Source organism: Nicotiana tabacum, chromosome 23 (genome assembly GCF_000715075.1).
Source record: "Nicotiana tabacum cultivar K326 chromosome 23, ASM71507v2, whole genome shotgun sequence".
Lineage (NCBI taxonomy): Eukaryota > Viridiplantae > Streptophyta > Magnoliopsida > Solanales > Solanaceae > Nicotiana > Nicotiana tabacum.
The window spans coordinates 129,728,223-129,750,771 of NC_134102.1; the positions used below are offsets into that span (position 1 = coordinate 129,728,223).

Below are 22,549 nucleotides of genomic sequence, written 5' to 3' on the forward strand. Positions count from 1 at the left end.
TTATAATTCTACATCGTTTTTACACGTGGGAGATTTTTTTTTTTTAAAAAGATCATTTTCTTAAATTAAAAATTATAAAAGAGCATGACTTGGTACAAAAATCAGTGCCTCTGCCCTTCAATCACCCTTAACAAAATATATTTATATTTAATAATTTTTTTGGGGAGATTTTGATTGATTCAACCCTCCAACATGAACTGAATTCATCACTGGCAGTCTGGCACCAGCCTATTTAAGCATATCTTTCATTTTCCCAGGAAGATCTTTATTTGTAATTTAAAACATCAGATTTGTGGGCCTCACATAATTAACAATTTGGAGAGATAAGGGTGTTTTTGGGACCATGAAAGTACTTCGGCGTAGACATGTTCTCAATCTTGATCAAGACTTTACTATTTTCACCCTGCATTGGGTAAATTCCAGCTTTGGCTCTGTATATGATTTTTTCGATTGCAATATTATACTTTTTTAATGTTTTGCATAACTTCTGTGCAGTGACAATATGTATGTTTTTTTATTTCATCTTTGACCTATAACAATAGATAACTTCTCAATATCATAACAATCAGGGGCGAAGCTACATTGTCCTAAGGATGGTTAATTGACCACATATCGTCGAAAAAATATACTACATATATAAATAAATTATTAGATTTTAGAAGTATATAACATATATTGAATATCTTTTGTCGAAGAATTTTTTCTACTTCTTTCAAGCTTCGTCATTGCAATGAGCTATATCCAGTTAAATTATAGTGACAGTGTAAAATCCGCCCACCGTAACTTATAGCCGTTTTGCATTAGGTTGGTCTTTGTTTCTGTCACACTAATGGGTAAAACAGAAAGTAGGAGAAAGTCCCTGTTGTAGTTAATGTCGGACAGATAAAATGGTCATTTGCCGGTCTGCTTACGTTCCTTTGCTCTTAATACGTAAAGAAACTTTTCCCTTTTTCTAAAAAAAATTTATTTTTTTTCGAAATCAGCGTTTGTTCATAAAATTACCAATTTTCACTTGAAGATGCATTTTGAAAATTTTCGAAATTTAAAAAATTCCAAAAAGCTTTCAAAATTTTCACTCAAATCACTCACAAAACTTTAAAAACAACCCAAAATTATATTCATGTCCAAACACAACTCTAAATTTCAAATACCATTTTCACTTCAATTTTTTTTTTCACCTATTTTGAAATCTTACCGTTCTTATGTCCAAACGCCCACTTAGTAGTAAATTAAATGTCCACTTTTATTCTTTCAACCAACTACTATGAATTTTAAAAATTTGAATTTTCTGTACTTAGTGCATTAGATGATCTAGAATTGACACTTGAGTTGCCTTTGAGTAGCTAAGGTCTTTAATGTCTTTTAGATGAATAGGCTCAAATTATTGCTTTCAAAGAACATCAATAGGGAACATAATCTTCACATATTAAACACTCAATTTGTATTCTATTGTAGAAAAACAAGTGCATTTGACTTATAAATCGCAATAACAATGGTGAATAGTTGAATGGACAACACTATCATAATGCAGTGGTTGTGTGGCAGCTAAAAAGTCATACTCACACGTCTTAAAATTCTACTACTATATAATTCTTCGTTCTTGTCTTTATTGTTATCTTGTTGAATTCTATTGTTTATTGACTAACTTTAGGTTAGTGATGAAGAACCCTGTCTGTACAAATAGCATATGGTATTTAGTTTTAAGTCCATTATCATCTAAAATAAAAAGGAAATATTATTGAACATAATTGTAATACACAAGAACACACAGAAGAAGGTGTCGTGGTGTAGTTGGTTATCACGTCAGTCTAATCCGGTTCGAGTCTGGGCGACGCCATTCCCTTGGAATTCTTTTTTATTTCGTATTTCTTAACGTTACTCGACAAAATGCTTCTATACTTTTACAGATTCACTAGTAGGCGTACCCGCGCGATGTGCGATCAATATTAAAAAATATTAATTAAATTGTGATGGGGTTTGTTTGAACAAATTAGATCGTATTGCTTTAATAAATTTCAATTGTTATCTTATTTGTCAATGTGATATACCCAATAACAAAATCGTTATTCAATTAAAGGGACTTACATAATCATTGAATAACTGTTTTGTTCTATATTTTGCTTTATTCTATTATCCAATGTTTAGTATTTTTACATTGTTAATAGAAATTTATATTAGCATATTACTTTGATTAATATTTTTGTCTGCACGCTTTTTTTTTTTGTAATATAAGAGAAGATATATATATTTTATTAATCTTGAAATATTTTTCATTTTAAATTTTATTCTGTTGTTGTCAATAATATTATATGAATTTTAATGAATAAAATCTCTATTAAATTAAAGGGACTTATATAGTCATCGAATAACATTTTTGTTATGTATTATTTTTATTATATTATCCAATATTTAATATAATTGCATTGTTAATATAAATCTTTATTAGCATATTACTTTATATAATATTTTTGTCTACTACTTTCTTTTTGCAATATAATAAAATATATATATTTTATTACTTTGAAATATTTTTGTATTTAAATTTTATCCTATTTTTCTCAATAATATTATCTGAATTTTAATGAATAAAAATTCTATTATATTAAAGAGAGTTGTATAGTCATTGAATAACTTTTTTGTTTTATATTTTTCTTTATTATATTTTCAAATAATTAGTATTATTGCATTGTTAATAGGAACGTTTATTAGCATATTACTTTGTTCAATATATTTGTATACTACTTTATTTTTATAATATAATAGAAGATATATATTTTATTACTCTTGAAATATTTTTTTATTTAAAATTTTATCCTATTGTTCTGAATAATATTATCTGAAATTTAATGAATAAAATCTCTATTATATTAATAAGACTTATATAGGAATCAATTAACTTTTTTGTTGTGTATTTTTTTATTATATATTTTTTAATATTTAGTATTATTGCATTGATAATAAAAACTTTTAGTAGCATATTACTTTATTTAAATTTTTGTATGCTACTTTCTTTTTATAATAAAATAGAAGATACATATATTTTTATTTTTTAGTTTATTCAATTATTCTCAAAAATATTTTCAGAATAAATAATCTTTTGATTTAAAAGAAAACAAAAATTGTTTTTAATAAAAAGATATTTTAAATTGGCAGTTTTTTATTATATGGTAATTTTAGTATTTTATTTTAAAATAATTTAAGAACTCCAACTTGAAAATGCTCTCCAATTTGAAAGGAAAGCTTTTGTTTAATTTTTTATTATATTATAAAATATTGTATTATAAAATATTTTTTTATTTTATAGATATTTAAATTCAAAAAATAATAACCAATAACTAATTACTAACTAAATAACTAATTTTTAACTACTTATGCCATGTGGCATTTTTCTAGGCTGCCACTTGGCTTAAGGAGAGAACTTTTTCCTCTCATTTTAATGATATATAGATTTTGTAGTTTAGTAATAACATATCTTATCCACAGTTCGCCACGCCACCAACCTCTCTTCTATGGATTGCGTTGAGCCTTATATTATATACTAGTGAGATGATGCCCGTGCCCAACGACTAGAGTGAAACTTCACGTTAACAAATTTACTAACATTTTCATATCCATTGAAATTATCAAAACAAATAGCAGAAGTAGCAACTAAATCTAACATTCTGCTAGTGTTGTTACCAAAGATAAGATATATTCTTTTCTCCACTTTCAGCAGTCTACTAAGATGAATTCATGAAGTTCACAGAAGAAGAGGATAGACATTATAAAAATTATGAAGGTTTGTGCCAACTAATAAACACTGCGTAAACCCGAGAGCACAGAAAGTGGCAAGGTTGTATCCAATTTGTCGTTTCCATGAATATTCATATGAAGGAAGAACACATTTACAAGAAAATACAATGGAACAGTCAGTGGAAGCCTAAAAGAAGAAATATCATCTTGAAATTGCAAAAGATGAAATCTAAAGGTAATGTATCTGTAATATGCAGGAAAACAGATTCGAATAACCACTTTTGGTATTGTCAATACTTTCTTCTCTTGAATCATCAGGTGATAAATCTTCTCTGCTACCTAAGCATTTGAAGAAAACAACGATGAGAATCAAAACCGTTGCACAAACCAACTATCTTGAAAGTTTCGATCTAATGTTCTATCTTTAGTAATGTGCGGAGCTCCACTACTCAGAACATCCCCCTTATCAATTCCCTTCAAAATACCCTATAAATAAATTTGAGCAGTTAAGACTTCATCCAAACAACCTGCACATCAGATTAAATTCTGTTTATACTAAGTAAATATCATATTCAAATCTCTCTGCGTGTTATCAATTAGTCACGACTGGGTGCACATAATGCGAAAGGTTCGAGAGATTCATCTTGTGTAAGTGAAGGAGATTATACTGTTTTTAAAAATATCTGTAATACTTAATTGTATAACTTCACTCAACCAAAGAAACTTCAAATCCATTCATAGTGAAAACTGCAAGTCATGAGAACTCTTATCTTAGACACTAAGTGTTTCATATTTGAAGGTTTAAGCATAGAGAAATATTAATCCATTTATTGAATCAAGCTAAAGTATCTGCTGCGTCAACAGACAAATACAACTTTACCTATTTGTTAAAATCACAATTTTAAGTCATCCTTGTATTCAAAAACCCATTATCTTCAGAGTAAGTAGTCATTCCAGGTAGACAACTGTGATGACTCAAAATATCATCTTTAAATTTAATGATTAATTCTGTGTTCTAAGACCTCGATTGTTTTTACTATTTATCATTACTCGACTTGCGTGCGTAGTCCATAAAATTTTCCTGAAAGTTTTTATGTAAAAATGGATTAAAATATGAATTAGAGCTTTAAAACTCAACTGAGTTGACTTTGATCAACATTTTGAGCAAACAGACTCAGATCAGTATTTTGACAGTTCCGGTAGGTCCGTATCGTGAATTGGGACTTGGGCGTATGCCCGAAATCAAATTCCGAGGTCCCTAGCCCGAGATATAAAATTTTAATGAAAGAAATTTTAAAGTTTAAGTACAAATAGTGACTGGATGTCGAATTATATGCAAACGACCCCAGAATAGAATTTTGATGATTCTAACAGCTCCGTACAGTAATTTTGGACTTAGGAGCGTGATCGAAATTTTATTTGGAAGTCCGTGGTGGAATTAGGTTTGAAATGCCGAAAGTTAAATTTTTGGGAAGTTTGACCGAGGGGTTAACTTTTTGATATCGGGGTCGAAATCCAATTCTGAAAATTTTTATAGCTCCGTTATATCATTTATGACTTGCGTACAAAATTTGAAGTCAATCGAACTTGATTTGATAGGTTCCGGTATTGTTTGTAAAAATTGAAAGTTTTAAAGTTCATTAGGCTTGAATCTATATGTGATTCGTGTTTTTAGTGTTGTTGGATGTGATTTGAAGATTCGACTAAGTTTGTATGGTGTTTTAGGACTTGTTGGTATGTTTGGTTGAGGTCTCGGGGGCCTCGGGTGTGTTTCAGATGCTCAACGGGTCATTTTTGAACTTAGAGAAGTAGCAGATTCTTTTGGTTTTTGTTGCAGAAGATTGTTCTTCACGTTCGCGAAGAAGATCTCGCGTTTGCGAAGGTGTGGTCAGTGGAAGCATCGCGAACGCGAGGAGTAGGACGCGTTCGCGAAGAGTGTTTTCTGAGTGTGAGGTTTTGTTCTTCGCGTTCGCGAAGGGGAGGACGCGAACGCGAAGGTATGGTCTGTGTGTGCATCGCGAACGCGTGAATGACGTCGCTTTCAAGGAGAGCGAGGCAGCTGGGAACCCCAGTCTTTTGTTCTACGCATTCGCGAGATAAGGGACGCGTTCGCGAAGGTCTGAGTTAGCAAAGTTTCGCGTTTGCGAAGATGAAAGTTGGGCAGCATATTTTTGTGCTTCGCGAACGCGAGACAAGGGTCGCGTTCGCAAAGAAGAAACCATTGGACAGAATGTTTAAGTTCAGAAAATGGGACTTTCCATTTTTAACGATTTGGAGCTCGGATTGTGGCGATTTTTGAGAGATTTACATAGAAAACGTTGGGGTAAGTGTTCTTAACTCAATCTTTGTTAGATTACCCGAATCTATCACTGTTTTTAACAATTAATTGGTGATTTAAGTTGAAAAAAATTCGAAAACCCTCTTGGATAGATTTGAGGATTTGAGGGTCGAACATTTATTGAAATTTAGTCATTTTGGTATGATTAGGCTCGTGGTTGAATGGGCGTTCATATTTCGTATTTTTGGGTTAATTTCGAATTTTTATTGAAAAATGTAATATTTTCTTATAGAATTAATTCTATAATTTTTATTGACTGTATCGAATTATTTATGACTAGATACGAGTCGACCGGAATCGAAAAATCGAGGAAAAAGCATATTACTTGGTTAAATTAGAGCAAGTCGAGGTAAGTGACTTGTCTAACCTTGTGTAGGGAAAATTTCCCTAGGATTGGTATTAATTGTAATGTGATGAAAGTCGTGTACACGAGGTGACGAGTGTGTACACGGACTAAATGTGAAGGATTATGTGTTCAAATTATGAAGATCACTGTTGCATATTAATTAAATTATTAAATCTTGTTATATTCTCCATTATTGATTTGATTTGTATATCTTAAATTTGCTTGATCTTTTCCTGCTAATTGTTTTATCTGTTTAATTAAAACTTGGTTTCTTTTATACTGTGCATTATTTGAAGGTTGATTTTCTTTAAATTAAATATTATTAATATGAAGTATTTGACATTTCTAAATTTGATATTGAAGCAACGTATTAAAGATTTTGAAATATTATTTTCCTGAATTATTTATTCCTGAATATTTCGTAAGATTTTGGGATTATTTTGGTATGAGTCGTGAGCTATTTATTATTAAAAAATATTGTTGATGATTTATTTTTGGAAAATTGAAATATTGGGCACTTGAGGTACAAATTATGATATATTATGATATTGATACGCATGCGGTGGTATAAGATCTGGGTATTGAAACGCACACGGTGAGATAAGGGTGGCTTGATACGCATGGCTAGTAGGGGTGACTACTAGAAGTCATGCGGTGTGATAAGGGTGGCTAAAACGCAGGATGCTATGTCAGAAAAAATATTTTCTTTAAATAAATTATGAAGGCTCCCGCGGTGATATAAGGAAATGAGTTATTGTGAATTTATTTATGATTTGGGACTACGAGGCGGTCCCTCGGTAGTGCCCTTGTTGATATTGATTTATGGTCATAGTTGCCTTCGATTAATTGTTGTGATTTTCATAAAGTTGAAAGGAATTCTGTTTTGATTCCACGAGATGTTATTTTCAATTATTTGGTGTCATTAAATGTAACGTACTATTTGATTCATTTTCACTGTCATTTTATCTTATTAAATTGTTTAAATATTTTCCCATGTCATTATCTATTCTCCAGTAGGGCCTGACCTGACCTCGTCACTACTCTACTGAGGTTAGGCTTGGCACTTACTGGGTATCGCTGTGGTGTACTCATACTACACTTCTGCACATCTTTTTGTGCAGATCCAGTACATTTTACCAGTCTAGACGTTAGTGAGTTACCTGCGCACAGAGACTTCGAGGTATATTTGCCAGCGTTCGCAGACTCCGTAGTCCCCTTCTATCATTTTATGTTGCTTCCTTATTTTTCTTTAGACCTTGATACATAGAAACATTGAGAATAAATTTTTAGAAGCTTGTGACTTATTTCTATCAAGTTTTTGGGAGTTGTAATTATTTGAATTGTAGTTTATTTATTTCAGATATTTATGATTATTCCGCATTGATAGGCTTACCTAGTCTTAGAGACTAGGTGTCATCACGACCTCTTACGGAGGGAATTTGAGGTCGTGACAAGTTGGTATCAGAGCACTAGGTTCATAGGTGTTATGAGTCACAAGCAGGTTTAGTAGAGTCTTGCGGATGGGTACGGAGACATCCGTACTTATCTTCTGGAGGCTATGGAATTGTTAGGAAATATTCACTTCTTTGATTCCTTATCGTGCAACTTTGTTGATTTCAAAGTTCTAAACAATTGTCTTTCTATTCTCTCATAGATGGTGAGGACACGCACAACTGGATCTGATGATCAGACACCCGCGCCCCCCGTTGGAGCCGCAAGAGGCCAGGGACGGGGCAGAGGTCGAGTCAGAGGCCGAGGAAGACCACATGGTGCAGCCAGAGCACCTGCACGAGCCGCCGTACCAGAGCTACCAGTAGCTCCAGTTGGAGAGCAGGCACCTGAGACGCCTATTACTACTCCTGCACTTCAAGAGACTCTTGCCCAGTTTTTGAGTATGTTTGTCACTCTAGCTCAGGCATGGTTAATTCCACTTGCTCCTGCCACATCTCAGGTCGGGGGAGGAGCACAGACTCCCGCCGCCCGTACTCCAGAGCCACGGGCCCAAGTTGACCATGCCCCAGAGGTTATACCAGTGCAGCCAAATGTCCCAGTTCAGCCTGAGATTAGGACAACAGTTTCAGAGAGGGGGCAGCTCAGGCTCGAGAGGTATAAGAAGTACCACCCTCCCACTTTCAACGGTTTAGCTTCAGAGGATGCTCGGGGTTTTCTGCCAGGAATGTCACCGTATCCTTCGTACTATGGGTATTGTGGATTCCGGTGGGGTTTCTTTTACGGCATTCCAGTTTAGAGGAGCAGCCTACCAGTGGTGGCGGGCATATGAATTGGATAGTCCGGCTGGGGCAGCTTCACTTACTTGGACTTAATTTTCAGATATATTTTTAAGGGAGTATGTTCCTCCGAGTCTTAGGGATGCATGGCGCGCAGAGTTTGAGCAGCTGCGCCAGGGTTCTATGACCGTGTCAGAATATGCAGTCCGATTCAGTGATTTGGCTAGGCATGCACCAGCCTTAGTTGCCATTGTTCGAGAGCGGGTTCGCAAATTTATTGAGGGTCTTCACCCTAGTATCAGATACAGTATGGCCCGAGAGATAGAGATGGATATCACATACCAACAGGTGGTGTCAATTGCAAGGAGATTGGAAGGTATGCAGACTCGGGAGAGGGAAGAGAGGGAAGCTAAGAGACCCCGAGATTCTGGCACATATAATAATTCTCGTGCCCCATTTGCAGCCCGTCATGGTAAAGGTTATGTGAGCCATCCTATTCATTCAGCACTTCCAGCTTCCAGTGGTATTCCGACTACTCCCAGACCTCAAGTTCCATATTATGCACCACCAGTGTCTTCTGTACCTCCTGTACGGGGTGCTTTCAGTGGGCAGTTTAGTCAATCAGGCCCGAGCCAGTCCCAGCAGCCACGTCCTCCGAGGCTTATTTTGAGTGTGGTGACACTCATCATATTATGAGAGATTGCCCCAGATTTAGGAGGGGTGCACCTCCACAAATTTCTCAGGCCCCACCTATTCCACAAGGTCCTCAGGCTTCTCAGGCCATGATTACTGCACCAGTTGCCACTCCACCTGCACAACCAGCTAGATGTGGAGGTTGGGCAGGTAGAGGTCGCCCTAGAGGGGGAGGCCAGGCTAGATATTATGCTCTTCCTGCTAGGACAGATGCCGTTGCATCCAATTTTGTTATCACAGGTATTATTCCGGTCTGTCATAGAGATGCATCAGTTTTATTTGATCCAGGCTCCACTTATTCTTATGTGTCATCTTATTTTACCCTGTATTTGGGCGTATCACGTGATTACTTGAGTCCTTCTATTTATGTATCTACACCCGTGGCTGAATCCATTATTGTGGACCGTGTGTATCGGTCGTATTTAATTGTTATCAGTGGTTTTGAGACCAGAGCTGATTTATTATTGCTCAGTATGGTGGATTTCGATATTATTTTGGGCATGGACTGGTTGTCCCCCTATCACGCTATTCTTGATTGTTACGCCAAGACGGTGACATTGGCTATGCCAGGTCTACCGCGGCTAGAGTGGAGAGGTACCTCGGATCATGTTCCTAGCAGGGTTGTTTCATTTCTTAAAACTCAACGAGTAGTTGAGAAGGGGTGTGATACGTATCTAGCCTATGTGAGAGATTTTAGTATTGATACTCCTACTGTAGAGTCAGTTCCTGTAGTAAGGGATTTTCCTGATGTATTTCCAGTAGATTTTCTAAGTATGCCACCCGACAGGGATATTGATTTTGGTATTGATTTATTACCGGGTACTCAGCCCATTTCTATTCCACCATACCGTATGGCCCCAACAGAGTTGAAAGAATTAAAAGAACAGTTACAGGAATTGCTTGATAAGGGTTTCATTCGGCCTAGTGTATTGCCTTGGGGTGCTCCTATCTTATTTGTAAAGAAAAGGATGGTTCTATGCAGATATGTATTGATTACCGCCAGTTGAACAAGGTTAAAGTGAAGAACATGTATCCATTGCCACGTATTGATGACCTATTTGATCAGCTTCAGGGTGCCAGGGTATTCTCTAAAATTGACTTGCGTTCAGGCTATCATCAGTTGAAGATTCGGGAGCCAGATATCCCGAAGACTGCTTTCAGGACTCGGTACGGTCATTACGAGTTCCTTGTGATGTCTTTTGGGCTGACCAATGCCCCAGCAGCATTTATGCACTTAATGAATAGTGTATTTCAGCCCTATCTTGATTCTTTCATCATTGTGTTTATTGACGACATTCTGGTGTATTCTCGAAGTCGGGAGGATCATGAACAACACCTGAGGACTGTGCTCCAGATTTTGAGAGAAAAGAAGTTATATGCAAAATTTTCAAAGTGTGAATTCTAGCTTGATTTAGTGGGATTTTTGGGTCATATAGTTTCGTGCGAGGGGATCAAGGTAGATCCAAAGAAGATTGAAGCAGTGCAAAGTTGATCCAGACCGTCCTCAGTTACGGAAATCCGGAGTTTCCTTGGTTTGGCTGGGTATTACCGCCGATTTGTAAAGGGTTTCTCTTCTATTGCTGCATCTATGACCAAATTGACCCAGAAGGGTGCTCCGTTCATGTGGAGCGAGGAATGTGAGGAGAGCTTCTAAAAGCTCAAGACAACTTTGACTACAACCCCAGTATTGGTATTACCTACATGTACATGATCTTATACTGTGTATTGTGACGCATCGCGTATTGGTCTCGGTGCAGTATTGATGCAAGACAGTAGGGTGATTGCCTACGCGTCCAGACAGTTAAAGGTGCATGAGAAGAATTATCCTGTACATGACCTGGAGTTAGCAGCTATTGTTCATGCCTTAAAAATTTGGCGGCATTATTTGTACAGTGTCCATTGTGAGATCTACACCGATCATCGGAGTTTACAGCATCTGTTTAACCAGAAGGATCTTAATTTGCGGCAGCGGAGATGGTTGAAGTTGCTTAAGGATTATGATATCACCATTCTCTATCATCCTGGGAAGGCCAATATGGTGGCCGATGCCTTGAGTCGTAAGGCGGAGAATTTGGGCAGCTTAGCATATTTACCGGTAGCAGAGAGGCCTTTAGCCTTGGATGTTCAGGCTTTGGCCAACCAGTTTGTCAGGTTGGATATTTCCGAGCTGAGTCGAGTTTTGGCTTGTGTTGTTTCTCAGTCTTCTCTTTATGATCGTATCAGGGAGCGTTAGTATGATGACCCTCATTTGCTTGTCCTTAAGGATACAATTCAGCGCGGTGATGCCAAGGAAGTCACTATTGGAGATGACGGTGTACTACGGATGCAGGGCAGGCTATATGTACCCAATGTAGATGGCTTGCGTAAGTTGATTCTCCAGGAGACTCACAGTTCACGGTACTCCATTCATCCGGGTGTTGCAAAGATGTATCAGGACTTGAGACAACACTATTGGTGGAGGCGGATAAAGAAAGACATAGTGGGGTATGTATCTCAGTGTCTAAATTGTCAACAGGTAAAATATGAGCATCAGCGACCAGGTGGATTACTTCAGAAGTTAGAGATTCCAGAATGGAAATAGGAGCGGATCACTATGGATTTCGATGTTGGGCTCCCACGGACTCAGCGGAAGTTTGATGCAGTTTGGGTGATTATGGATAGGCTGACCAAATCAGCTCATTTCATTCTTGTGATTACTACTTACTCTTCAGAGCAGCTGGCTCAGGTATATATTCGCGAGATTGTCAGATTTCACGGTGTACCGGTATCTATCATCTCTGACAGGGGCACACAGTTTACCTCACAGTTTTGGAGGGCAGTACAGCGTGAGTTGGGTACTCGGGTAGAGTTGAGTACAACATTTCACCCTCAGACGGACGGGCAGTCCGAACGCACTATTCAGATACTGGAGGATATGCTTCGTGCGTATGTGATAGATTTTGGGGGTGCTTGGGATCAGTTCTTACCACTTGCAGAGTTTGCTTACAACAACCGTTATCGGTCAAGCATTCAGATGGCTCCGTATGAGGCTTTATATGGTAGGTGGTGCCGGTCTCCAGTGGGTTGGTTCGAACCAGGCGAGGCTAGACTTTTGGGTACAGACTTGGTTCAGGATGCCTTGGAAAAGGTTAAGTTGATTCAGGATCGACTTCGTACAGCCCAATCTAGACAGAAGAGTTATGCGGATCAGAAGGTTCGTGATGTTGCATTCATGGTTGGTGAGCGGGTATTGCTCCGGGTTTCGCCTATGAAGGGTGTGATGAGGTTCGGGAAGAAGGGCAAGTTGAACCCTAGGTATATTGGGCCTTTTGAGATTCTTGAAATAGTTGGAGAGGTGGCTTATAGACTTGCGCTACCACCTAGTCTCTCTGCGGTTCATCCGGTATTCCATGTTTCTTTGCTTCGAAAATATCACGGCGATCCGTCTCATGTGTTAGACTTCAGTTCAGTTGGACAAGGATTTATCTTATGTTGAGGAACCAGTGGCTATTTTAGATAGGCAGGTTCGAAAGCTGAGGTCAAAGAACATTGCTTCTGTGAAGGTTCAGTGGAGGGGTCATCCGATCGAGGAGGCGACTTGGGAGGCCGAGCATGATATGCGCAGCCGTTATCCACACTTATTCACCAGCTCAGGTATTTTTTCTAACTCCGTTCGAGGATGAACGTTTGTTTTAGAGGTGGAGAATGTGATGACCCAAAATGTCATCTTTAAATTTAATGATTAATTTTGTGTTCTAAGACCTCGAAAAAAAATACTATTTATCATTACTCGCATTGCGCAGTCCGTAAAATTTTCCAGAAAGTTTTTATGCGAAAATGGATTAAAATATGAATTAGACCTTTAAAACTCAACTAAGTTGACTTTGGTCAACATTTTGAGCAAATGGACTCGGATCAGTGTTTTGACAGTTCCGGTAGGTCCGTATCGTGAATTGGGACTTGGGCGTATGCCCGGAATCAAATTCTGAGGTCCCTAGCCCGAGATATGGAATTTTGATGAAAAGAATTTTAAAGTTTAAGTTCAAATAGTGACCGGATATCGAATTATGTGCAAACGACCCCGGAATAGAATTTTAATGATTCCAACAGCTCTGTATGGTGATTTTGGACTTAGGAGCATGATCGAAATTTTATTTGGAAGTCCGTAATAGAATTAGGCTTGAAATGCCGAAAGTTAAATTTATGGGAAGTTTGACCGAGGGGTTGACTTTTTGATATCGGGGTCGAAATCTTATTCTGAAAATTTTTATAGCTCCGTTATGTCATTTATGACTTGCGTACAAAATTTGAGGTCAATCGGACTTGATTTGATAGGTTCCGGTGTTGTTTGTAGAAATTGAAAGTTTCAAAGTTCATTAGGCTTGAATCTATGTGTGATTCGTGTTTTTAGTGTTGTTGGATGTGATTTGAAGATTCGACTAAGTTCTTATAATTTTTTAGGACTTGTTGGTATGTTTGGTTGAGGTCCCGGGGGCCTCAGGTGTGTTTCGGATGCTCAACGGGTCATTTTTGGACTTAGAGAAGTAGCAGATTTTTCTGGTTTTTGTTGCAGAAGATTGTTCTTCGTGTTCGCGAAGGTGTGGTCAGTGGAAGCATCGCGAACGCGAGGAGCAGGATGCGTTCGCGAAGAGTATTTTCTGAGTGTGAGGTTTTGTTCTTCGCGTTCGCGAAGGGGAGGACGCGAACGCGAACGCGAACGCGAAGGTATGGTTTGTGTGTGCATCGCGAACGCGTGAGTGGCGTCGCGTTTGCGAAGGAGAGCGAGGCAGCTGGGAACCCCAGTCTTTTGTTCTATGCGTTCGCGAGATAAGGGACGCGTTCGCGAAGGTCTGAGTTAGTAAAGCTCCGCGTTCGCGAAGTGTTGGTCGCGTTCGCAAAGAGAAAAGTTGGACAACACATTTTTGTGCTTCGCGAACGCGAGACAAGGGCCGCGTTCGCGAAGAAGAAACCACTGGACAGAATGTTTAAGTTCAGAAAATGGGACTTCGTCACATTTTCCATTTTTAACGATTTGGAGCTCGGATTGTGGTAATTTTTGAGAAATATTCAGAGAAAACGTTGGGGTAAGTGTTCTTAACTCAATCTTTGTTAGATTACTCGAATCTATCACTATTTTTAACAATTAATTGGTGATTTAAGTTGAAAAAAATTCGAAAACCCTCTTGGATAGATTTGAGGATTTGAGGGTCGAACTGTTATTGGAATTTAGTCATTTTTGTATGATTAGGCTCGTGGTTGAATGGGCGTTCATATTTCGTAACTTTCGTCGGATTCCGAGATCCATTTTTGAGTTTATTTCGGATTTTTATTGAAAAATATAGTATTTTCTTATAGAATTAATTCTATAATTTTTGTTGACTGTATCGAATTATTTATGACTAGATACGAGTCGACCGGAATCGAAAAATCATGGAAAATGCATATTACTTGGTTAAATTGGAGCAAGTCGAGGTAAGTGACTTGTCTAACCTTGTGTAGGAGAAATTCTCCTAGGATTGGTATAAAATGTAATGTGATGAAAGTCGTGTACACGAGATGACGAGTGTGTACACAGACTAAATGTGAAGGATTATGTGTTCAAATTATGAAGATCACTATTGCATATTAATTAAATTATTAAATCTTATTATATTCTCCATTATTGATTTGATTTGTATACCTTAAATTTGCTTGACCTTTTCCTGCTAATTATTTTACCTGTTTAATTGAAACTTGGTTTCTTTTATACAGTGCATTATTTGAAGGTTGATTTTCTTTAAATTAAATATTATTAATATGAAGTATTTGACATTTCTAAATTTGATATTAAAGCAACGTATTAAAGATTTTGAAATATTATTTTCCTAAATTATTTATTCCTGAATATTTCGTAAGATTTTTGGATTATTTTGGTATGAGCCGTGAGCTCTTTATTATTGAAAAATATTGTTGATGATTTATTTTTGGAAAATTAAAATATTGGGCACTTGAGGTGCAAATTGTGATATATTGTGATATTGATACGCATGCGATGGTATAAGGTCTGGGTATTGAAACGCATACGGTGAGATAAGGGTGGCTTGATACGCGTGGCTAGTAGGGGTGACTACTAGAAGTCATGCGGTGTAATAAGGGTGGCTAAAACGCGGGATGCTATTTCGGAAAAAATATTTTCTTTAAATAAATTGTGAAGGCTCCCACGGTGATATAAGAAAATGAGATATTGTGAATTTATTTATGATTTGGGACTACGAGGTGGTACCTCAGTAGTGCCCTTGTTGATATTGATTTATGGCCATAGTTGTCTTCGATTAATTGTTGTGATTTTCATATAGTTGAAAGGAATTCTGTTTTGATTCCACGAGATATTATTTGTAATTATTTGGTGTCACTAAATGTAACATACTATTTGATTCATTTCCAGAGTCATTTTATCTTATTAAATTGTTTAAACATTTTTTCATGTCATTATCTATTCTCCAGTAGGGCCTGACCTGACATCGTTACTACTCTACTGAGGTTAAGCTTGGCACTTATTGGGTATCGCTGTGGTGTACTCATACTACGCTTCTGTACATCTTTTTGTGGAGATCCAGGTACATATTACCAGTCTAGACGTCAGTGAGTTACCTGCGCACGAAAATTTCGAGGTATATCTGCCAGCATCTGCAGACTCCGGAGTCCCCTTCAATCATTTTATGTTGCTTCCTTATTTTTCTTTAGACCTTGATACATAGAAACATTGAGAATAAATTTTTAGAAGCTTGTGACTTATTTCTACCGGATTTTGGGAGTTGTAATTATTTGAATTGTAGTTTATTTATTTCAGATATTTATGATTATTCCGCATTGATAGGCTTACCTAGTCTTAGAGACTAGGTGCCATCACGACCTCCTACGGAGGAAATTTGGGGTCGTGACAACAACCTACAATGGGTAAGGAAAAGAATAGTCAGCTACTAAATGATTTTCTGGTTCAATTTCACTCTATAAGGATCAATAAATAGAAATACAAGAGCAATTTCCACTTTTCTAGTATGTAAACACACAAATATTATCAAGGTAAACAACAAAGACAATATAATGTAGCAGGAGAAAAGAAACAAACGATTAAATCTACCACAATAGTTAAATGGTATGCCTGAAAACGAAGCCATTAATGACAGTTTGGAAAATTACCTTGTATCTTCGATTTTCTATTGATGTACTTATGAAATACGTGAAATTAAAAGTGTTAAATATTTTAATTCATAATATTACTAAGTGTATCAATCAGAAGTTCTAACGCGATCAGAATATCTTTAAGAATAATTTTTTTTATGTATATTTGTCTTGAATGGACGAAAACATCAGTGTCTTCTCAATTAATGTCTTCTGTTTTTCAGCCTTTGATGAAATTTGGCCCCACGTGAGTTTCAACGCCGGGCTCTGAATTTGCAAGCCTTTTGAACTATCACTTCTCCCGGTTGATAGTTTATTATAGTAGAAAAATAACTTTTATTTGAATGTCGGTTCAATATGCCAATGATATTCTGCTTCCTATATATGTGTGATACATACGCATCACTATCCACCAGTCACTGAGAATATAACTGATTTCACAAATATATAGTACACTTGTTAATAATTTTATCCAGACACCACCCAGGGCAGCACACTAAAAAGTTACTAGGAATAACGGGATGATTTACACATTTTCAAGTCCTTACCACTCTGCCTTCTCAGGTTCCATACGTACTACTTCAGCAAAACCCTCAAGTACTCCTTCAGGATCAGTTTCGATCAAACCTGTATATAATATGAATGCAGATTATTGCTTTGATGTTGTGTTTGAATGGAAAGGGAGAAGGATCTATAATGAAACACATCAATACAAATAGAAAGTATATCTCTAGGCAACAATACCAAAAATTACAAGAGGATGCATAAAGTAATAAAAAGGCAACACATTTACTTGGCATTTAGCATCAACAAAAGGTACCTTACAACTGAATAATACTAAGAAGGAGCAGATTATTATTTTTTTGCAGTTACTCAATATGTATATTGGCTGACTCATTTAAGCAGTGCTATACTTTCACCTACAATGCAGTTTAGTTTGCTAATAAAAGTACACCCTTAAGAATGTCGTATATGTAGTCATTATAAAAAAAAAGAATGTAGTATATGTAGCTATTTCACTACAAGACGCAGAAGAAAACAATAACAGCAATTAGCAAAATTTGTAGTAAAGCTATTACTACTAAACAGGAAAGGACTTTGATGGATAAGAGGCAACTCTATTATATAACAGAGAAAAATAAATTCAAGACAAATAAAATCATCAAGAAATGAAAATGAGGCAGTTAGAGAACTAACATCTAATAAATAATAAATCCTGTTCCTTTAACCAGACTTGGGACTGGTTGTGTTATAGTATAACTCAAACACAGTTGGAGTTAAATTTTTTTTTAAAAGATTGGTGACAAAGAAGTTATCACACACACTATCTATTTTTTTTATGCAAGGGTTGTTCGCCTGAAATAAAGATTGACTTAGGCAACAGTCGAAGATAAAAGTATGGAGTTGTCGAATAAGCCCAACATTGCTTATTTGAGTAATATGTTACAGAATAGTCTTTTAATACAATGTGCTTCTCTCAGACAAAAATAAAACTTAAGCGAAGTAAAGAAATTTATTCAAAACAAAATACAAAGGAGGAGATAGTAAATACATGTGTCGTACTTCAAAATGTCGTTGATCGTTTACATCAAATCTGTATTGTAGAGTTTAAGTAACATCTTTGTTTTTTTATGTCATAAGCATGTTACTTTTCTATTAGGTTATTAAATTCATGAAAATGCTTTTCGAATAACTTCATTGTAAACTACATTATATGTAGAATGGTCATCATCATTATCTGATGTAGGTGGTCGAATCAACAATCTGACACACTCTGAACTTTTAGCTCTCGATAATGCAACGTAGAGTTGACCATGCGAAAAAACAGGCTTACGTAAATAAATACCAATAAAATCTAGTATTTGACATTGTGCTTTATTTATAGTCATTGCAAAACATAATCGTATAGGAAACTGTAATCTTTTGAATGAAATAGGGACTTTTTCATCATTTGACGATATCAGTGGTATTCTAGGAATAAATACATGTGTACCCTTAAAATCACTCGTGACAATTTTAGCACTTACAATATGCGTTTTAAAATCACAACATGTTAATCGTGTGCCGTTACATAACCCTTCACAAGGATTCAGATTTTGCAGTAATATAACTGGACAATGTTTTTTTAGAGTTAACTTGTACGGAGGCAAGCCAGAAGGGTTTAAAGTATGCAGAAAATCTTCGAACTGACTTTGATCAGCGCATTCAACAGTTTCATCAATAGCAACATATGTCTTTGATGTAAATGAAAATTTAGCAATGAGCATATCATTTAACTCATCAACAAAGTCATTTTTTGTTGTTAAAATAACATGAGAAGTTACTGAAGATGAATCAGAAAAGAATGTACTTACATTTGGATATGTGATCTTGAATAATTCATCTAAAGATTCTTCTTCAGATGTAAAAGGAATAACTATAGAATCTGGAATTTTAATTTTATTATCACAATTGACTTTTTCTGTTCCATTTCCAATTCTCATCAAATATTTACAAAAGGCGGGATCAGTTTTGGTACGTATTTTTTCAGATAACTGTAATTTTTCAAGTCGATTCCAAATATTACAATATAACAAGCTTTCGCAGATAAAGTCTTTCTTTTTTTCATTTCGAACTACATGAAGGGTTTGTCTAAAATCACCTCCAAACACAATTACTTTCCCACCAAATAGTGCATGTGAATCCATAATATCTTTCAAAAGCAAACTAAAGACTTCAATCATCTTACTCTTCACCATTGATACTTCATCCCATATGATTAGTTTTGCATATCGAATTAAATATGCTAGTGACATTTGTTTACTAATGTTAATACTAAAGTTTTGATCAATATCAATAGGAATTTTAAAACGTGAATGAGCAGTTCGTCCTTCAGGAAGGATAGAAGCTGCAACACCTGAGCTTGTTGTTGCTAGCACAATGAATCCTTTAGATCGCACGGTAGCTAACAAAGCAAGGTATAAAAAAGTTTTACCTGTTCCTCCAGGACCGTCAATAAAGAATGCTCGCCTTCTATTTGAAAATATTCTGCCAATAATTACATTGCATGCTCTTCGTTGTTCAACATTCAACCTTTTTTCTAACAATATATCAGTGTCAGAAACAGTAATTGTTCTTTCAAAGTGAACTTCTCTTGCTTCTTTTGCTTCTCTAGAAGTCTGGATAATTTCAGAAATAAGTTTGTACTCATTAACATTGTGTCCCATCGAATGTAAAATTTCGTTAATGTGACTCAAAACTTTATGTCGAATATCTTTCGCGGGAAGATTTGGCAAAATCTTAAAGTCTTCTGACATCGAATCTTCAAACTTTTCCCATAAGTCTTTTGGATTAGTAGGACAACAATGTACCAATAGTGTGAAAAATAGGAGTCTTAGACGGTAAGGGGTCTGATAGCTCACCGCCTCTGACATGCAATCAATCAAATTACTATCAGAATGTAATAATCCTCTTTTCTCTGCTGCCTCTCTAAATGTATCACAACATACTCCATTCATTGTTCGTATATCTTCATATGATGTTGGACCTCTTATATTCATTAATAATAATCTAAGATAATATCTTTCTCCTTCAATAGGGTGACACATTACCACACGTCCAATAGTACATTGTAGTTTGCGACGACTCCACATTTTCTCAGTTACTGAACACACAAAGTGTTCTGGGAATTCTTTATATAACAAGTTAATCTCAATAGCATCATCATTTGTTTTATTCGTATAAAAAAATCCAGTTAACATAGTTTTTCTAATCATTGGGTTGTTTACCATTGTGTCTATATTTGCAGTGCTTTTAAAAGAAATAAATTATTGTCCGTCAAGATGTAACTAAAGATGGTAAACACTTGGATTCATTTCACTTAAAGAGAAATCAAATAAATGCCACATAGCTTCAGGAGGGGACACCCATCTAGCTGACCGATATTCTTTTATTTCATCTATTTCTATAGTTGTGACATTGTGTACAGAAAATATAATTTTGTCATGCTCTTTACGAATGTATTTGTAGAGATACTTGACGACTTTGATATCTGAACATATTTCAACATTCATGTGACAATTGAACTTATTAAGTAAATAAGGATTATAGGGAACAACCTAAGAATTGTCTAAAAAGTATCCTCTAACTTTTACCTTTTCTCCGGTATTTCTTCTCCTGTAAATTGGGTATGAGTTTTTTACCTTCGACATTTGATCAAAGTACTATATTGGATATTTAGATTTACAACAATCCTTTTTTTTCATGCATGAATTCGTAGAATTTAGTTCTCCACAGGGACCATGCATTATATGTTGAAGAACAAGTGAATAAAGATCTGGTTTTATATCTTCATTGGGTATTTCAGCACTGATGATATTATCATAAGAGTCAGGTGTCAGTAATTTATACTTGTTAGTCAATATGATAAGAAAATGAGCATGCGGAAGACCTCGCTTTTGAAATTCCACGGTATACATAAAAGTAGCAACTTTTCCAAATATGTTTCGTTTTAGTATATCCTTTTTCAATTCTTCTACTTTGGCTCTAAATACTCTATTAATTAAGTCAGGTCTATTTTGAATTTCATCGGTTGACAACAAATGTTCTTTTATTTCTGACCAGGATGGTTTGCATGTCATAGTAAAAAATATATCAGGTTTTCCAAATCGCTGTACTAACGCTATAGCATCCATATATCGTCGACGCATATCTCTTGGTCCACCTATAATTATAACAGGGAGGAAATTTTGCCTTCCAATGTTAGCAGCTTCTCTCTCACCAAGCCGTAAAGCATCGACAATCCCTTGTAACATATCGACTTTGAACAAGTCTGGATTAAATGACATAAAGTCTAATCTTTGTGTTTCAAGTTTTATATACTCATCTACAGAGTATTGCTGAAATAGTCTTCTTGTGTGTAAAATATCATCTTTATCGTTATTTCTCATTTGAAGTTTGTAACAATAATACTCACGAATAGAAACATTGTCTCTTTTTCATTTTTTCCTTTGAAGCACCTGCTCTTACATTTCTAATATTTGGTAACTCTTCATTTTGACAAGAAATAGTTTGTGTATGAGCTCTAGTTACAGGCATAATTTTTTTAATTCCTCAATGCCACCCCCCTTGACCATATGAAAATAGTAATGGATACTGTAAAGGATCATAACATCCATAATAATAATTTACTAATTGTGATCTATTACTACTAGTATAAATTTGAATATGAGGTGCTTGTATGTTGATTAAATATCATTGCTTGTAGCAATTTAAAGCTTTCCTAGGGTCTCTTTTCCTCTTCTTCAGGCCAGCCTCCACAGGTATGACATCAAAGTGCAGATGGAGTTGACAAAATCTGGTGATGTTTTGCATCTTGTGTCCTTGGCTTTATCCTTTATCCAATGTCTGTAAATTATAAAATTCTGGTTAGTATTAAGCCATGGAGGAGTGTCTATATTAGAAGGTTCTTTTCTTCACAAAATTTCATATTCTTTTGTACCCTTTAGGAAGAGGGAAAACAAAGACGCAATTGCTATTATGCTAGTGCTATTGCAATGAGATCAAGGTCTTGGCGAACAATTGTAGCACAATTTTCCTGCTGAATATTTTACATTAGTTACAAATGTTCATTCGCTTCTTGCTTTTTGTTTTCTTCAAAATTGATTCTGTTTCTAAGTTGTGCTGGTGAGCTTGTCAGGGATTCATGGTACTGAAATGAATCTAGCAATCTGTTTCCGCTGTGTGCAATATTTACTCACTCCAAACGAAATAAAGTTGTCTGATCTGCAGTACTGCGTCCTCCACGTCTGGAGGCAAGTGTTCAAACTATTTACGAATTGTATAATATATTTTGCATCACTGTAATCTTTTGAATAGCTCAGCAAACAACTGAAAAAACGAAATGTAATTTAGAGTCTTATTTTCTGGAATACGTTCGTCCTCGAACGTGCCGAGAGTTGTTCCAAAAGCCAAGAAATGGCTGTGTAACCTTCCCATGCACATACCCGGGGGTGATCCCACATCACCCTATCCCATACAGGTCTGATAGCACAGCATAACTGAAATTTCTCAATTCAACCTAGCCCACAGTAA

The 22,549-nt window shown here is 35.9% G+C and overlaps 2 protein-coding genes across 2 annotated transcripts; both read right to left on the minus strand.

Annotated features, from left to right (window-relative positions):
• Positions 1 to 18,147: 18,147 nt before the first annotated feature.
• On the minus strand, positions 18,148 to 20,247 carry LOC107811256 (uncharacterized). The gene has a single exon (XM_016636143.2). The coding sequence runs from the start codon at positions 20,245 to 20,247 to the stop codon at positions 18,148 to 18,150; it is 2,100 nt and encodes a 699-aa protein (XP_016491629.2).
• A 57-nt stretch (positions 20,248 to 20,304) lies between these two features.
• On the minus strand, positions 20,305 to 21,270 carry LOC142177381 (uncharacterized). The gene is made up of 2 exons (XM_075245863.1): positions 20,703 to 21,270; positions 20,305 to 20,507 (listed from the first exon to the last, which is right to left on the minus strand). The coding sequence occupies exons 1-2, from the start codon at positions 21,268 to 21,270 to the stop codon at positions 20,305 to 20,307; spliced, it is 771 nt and encodes a 256-aa protein (XP_075101964.1).
• Positions 21,271 to 22,549: the final 1,279 nt, after the last annotated feature.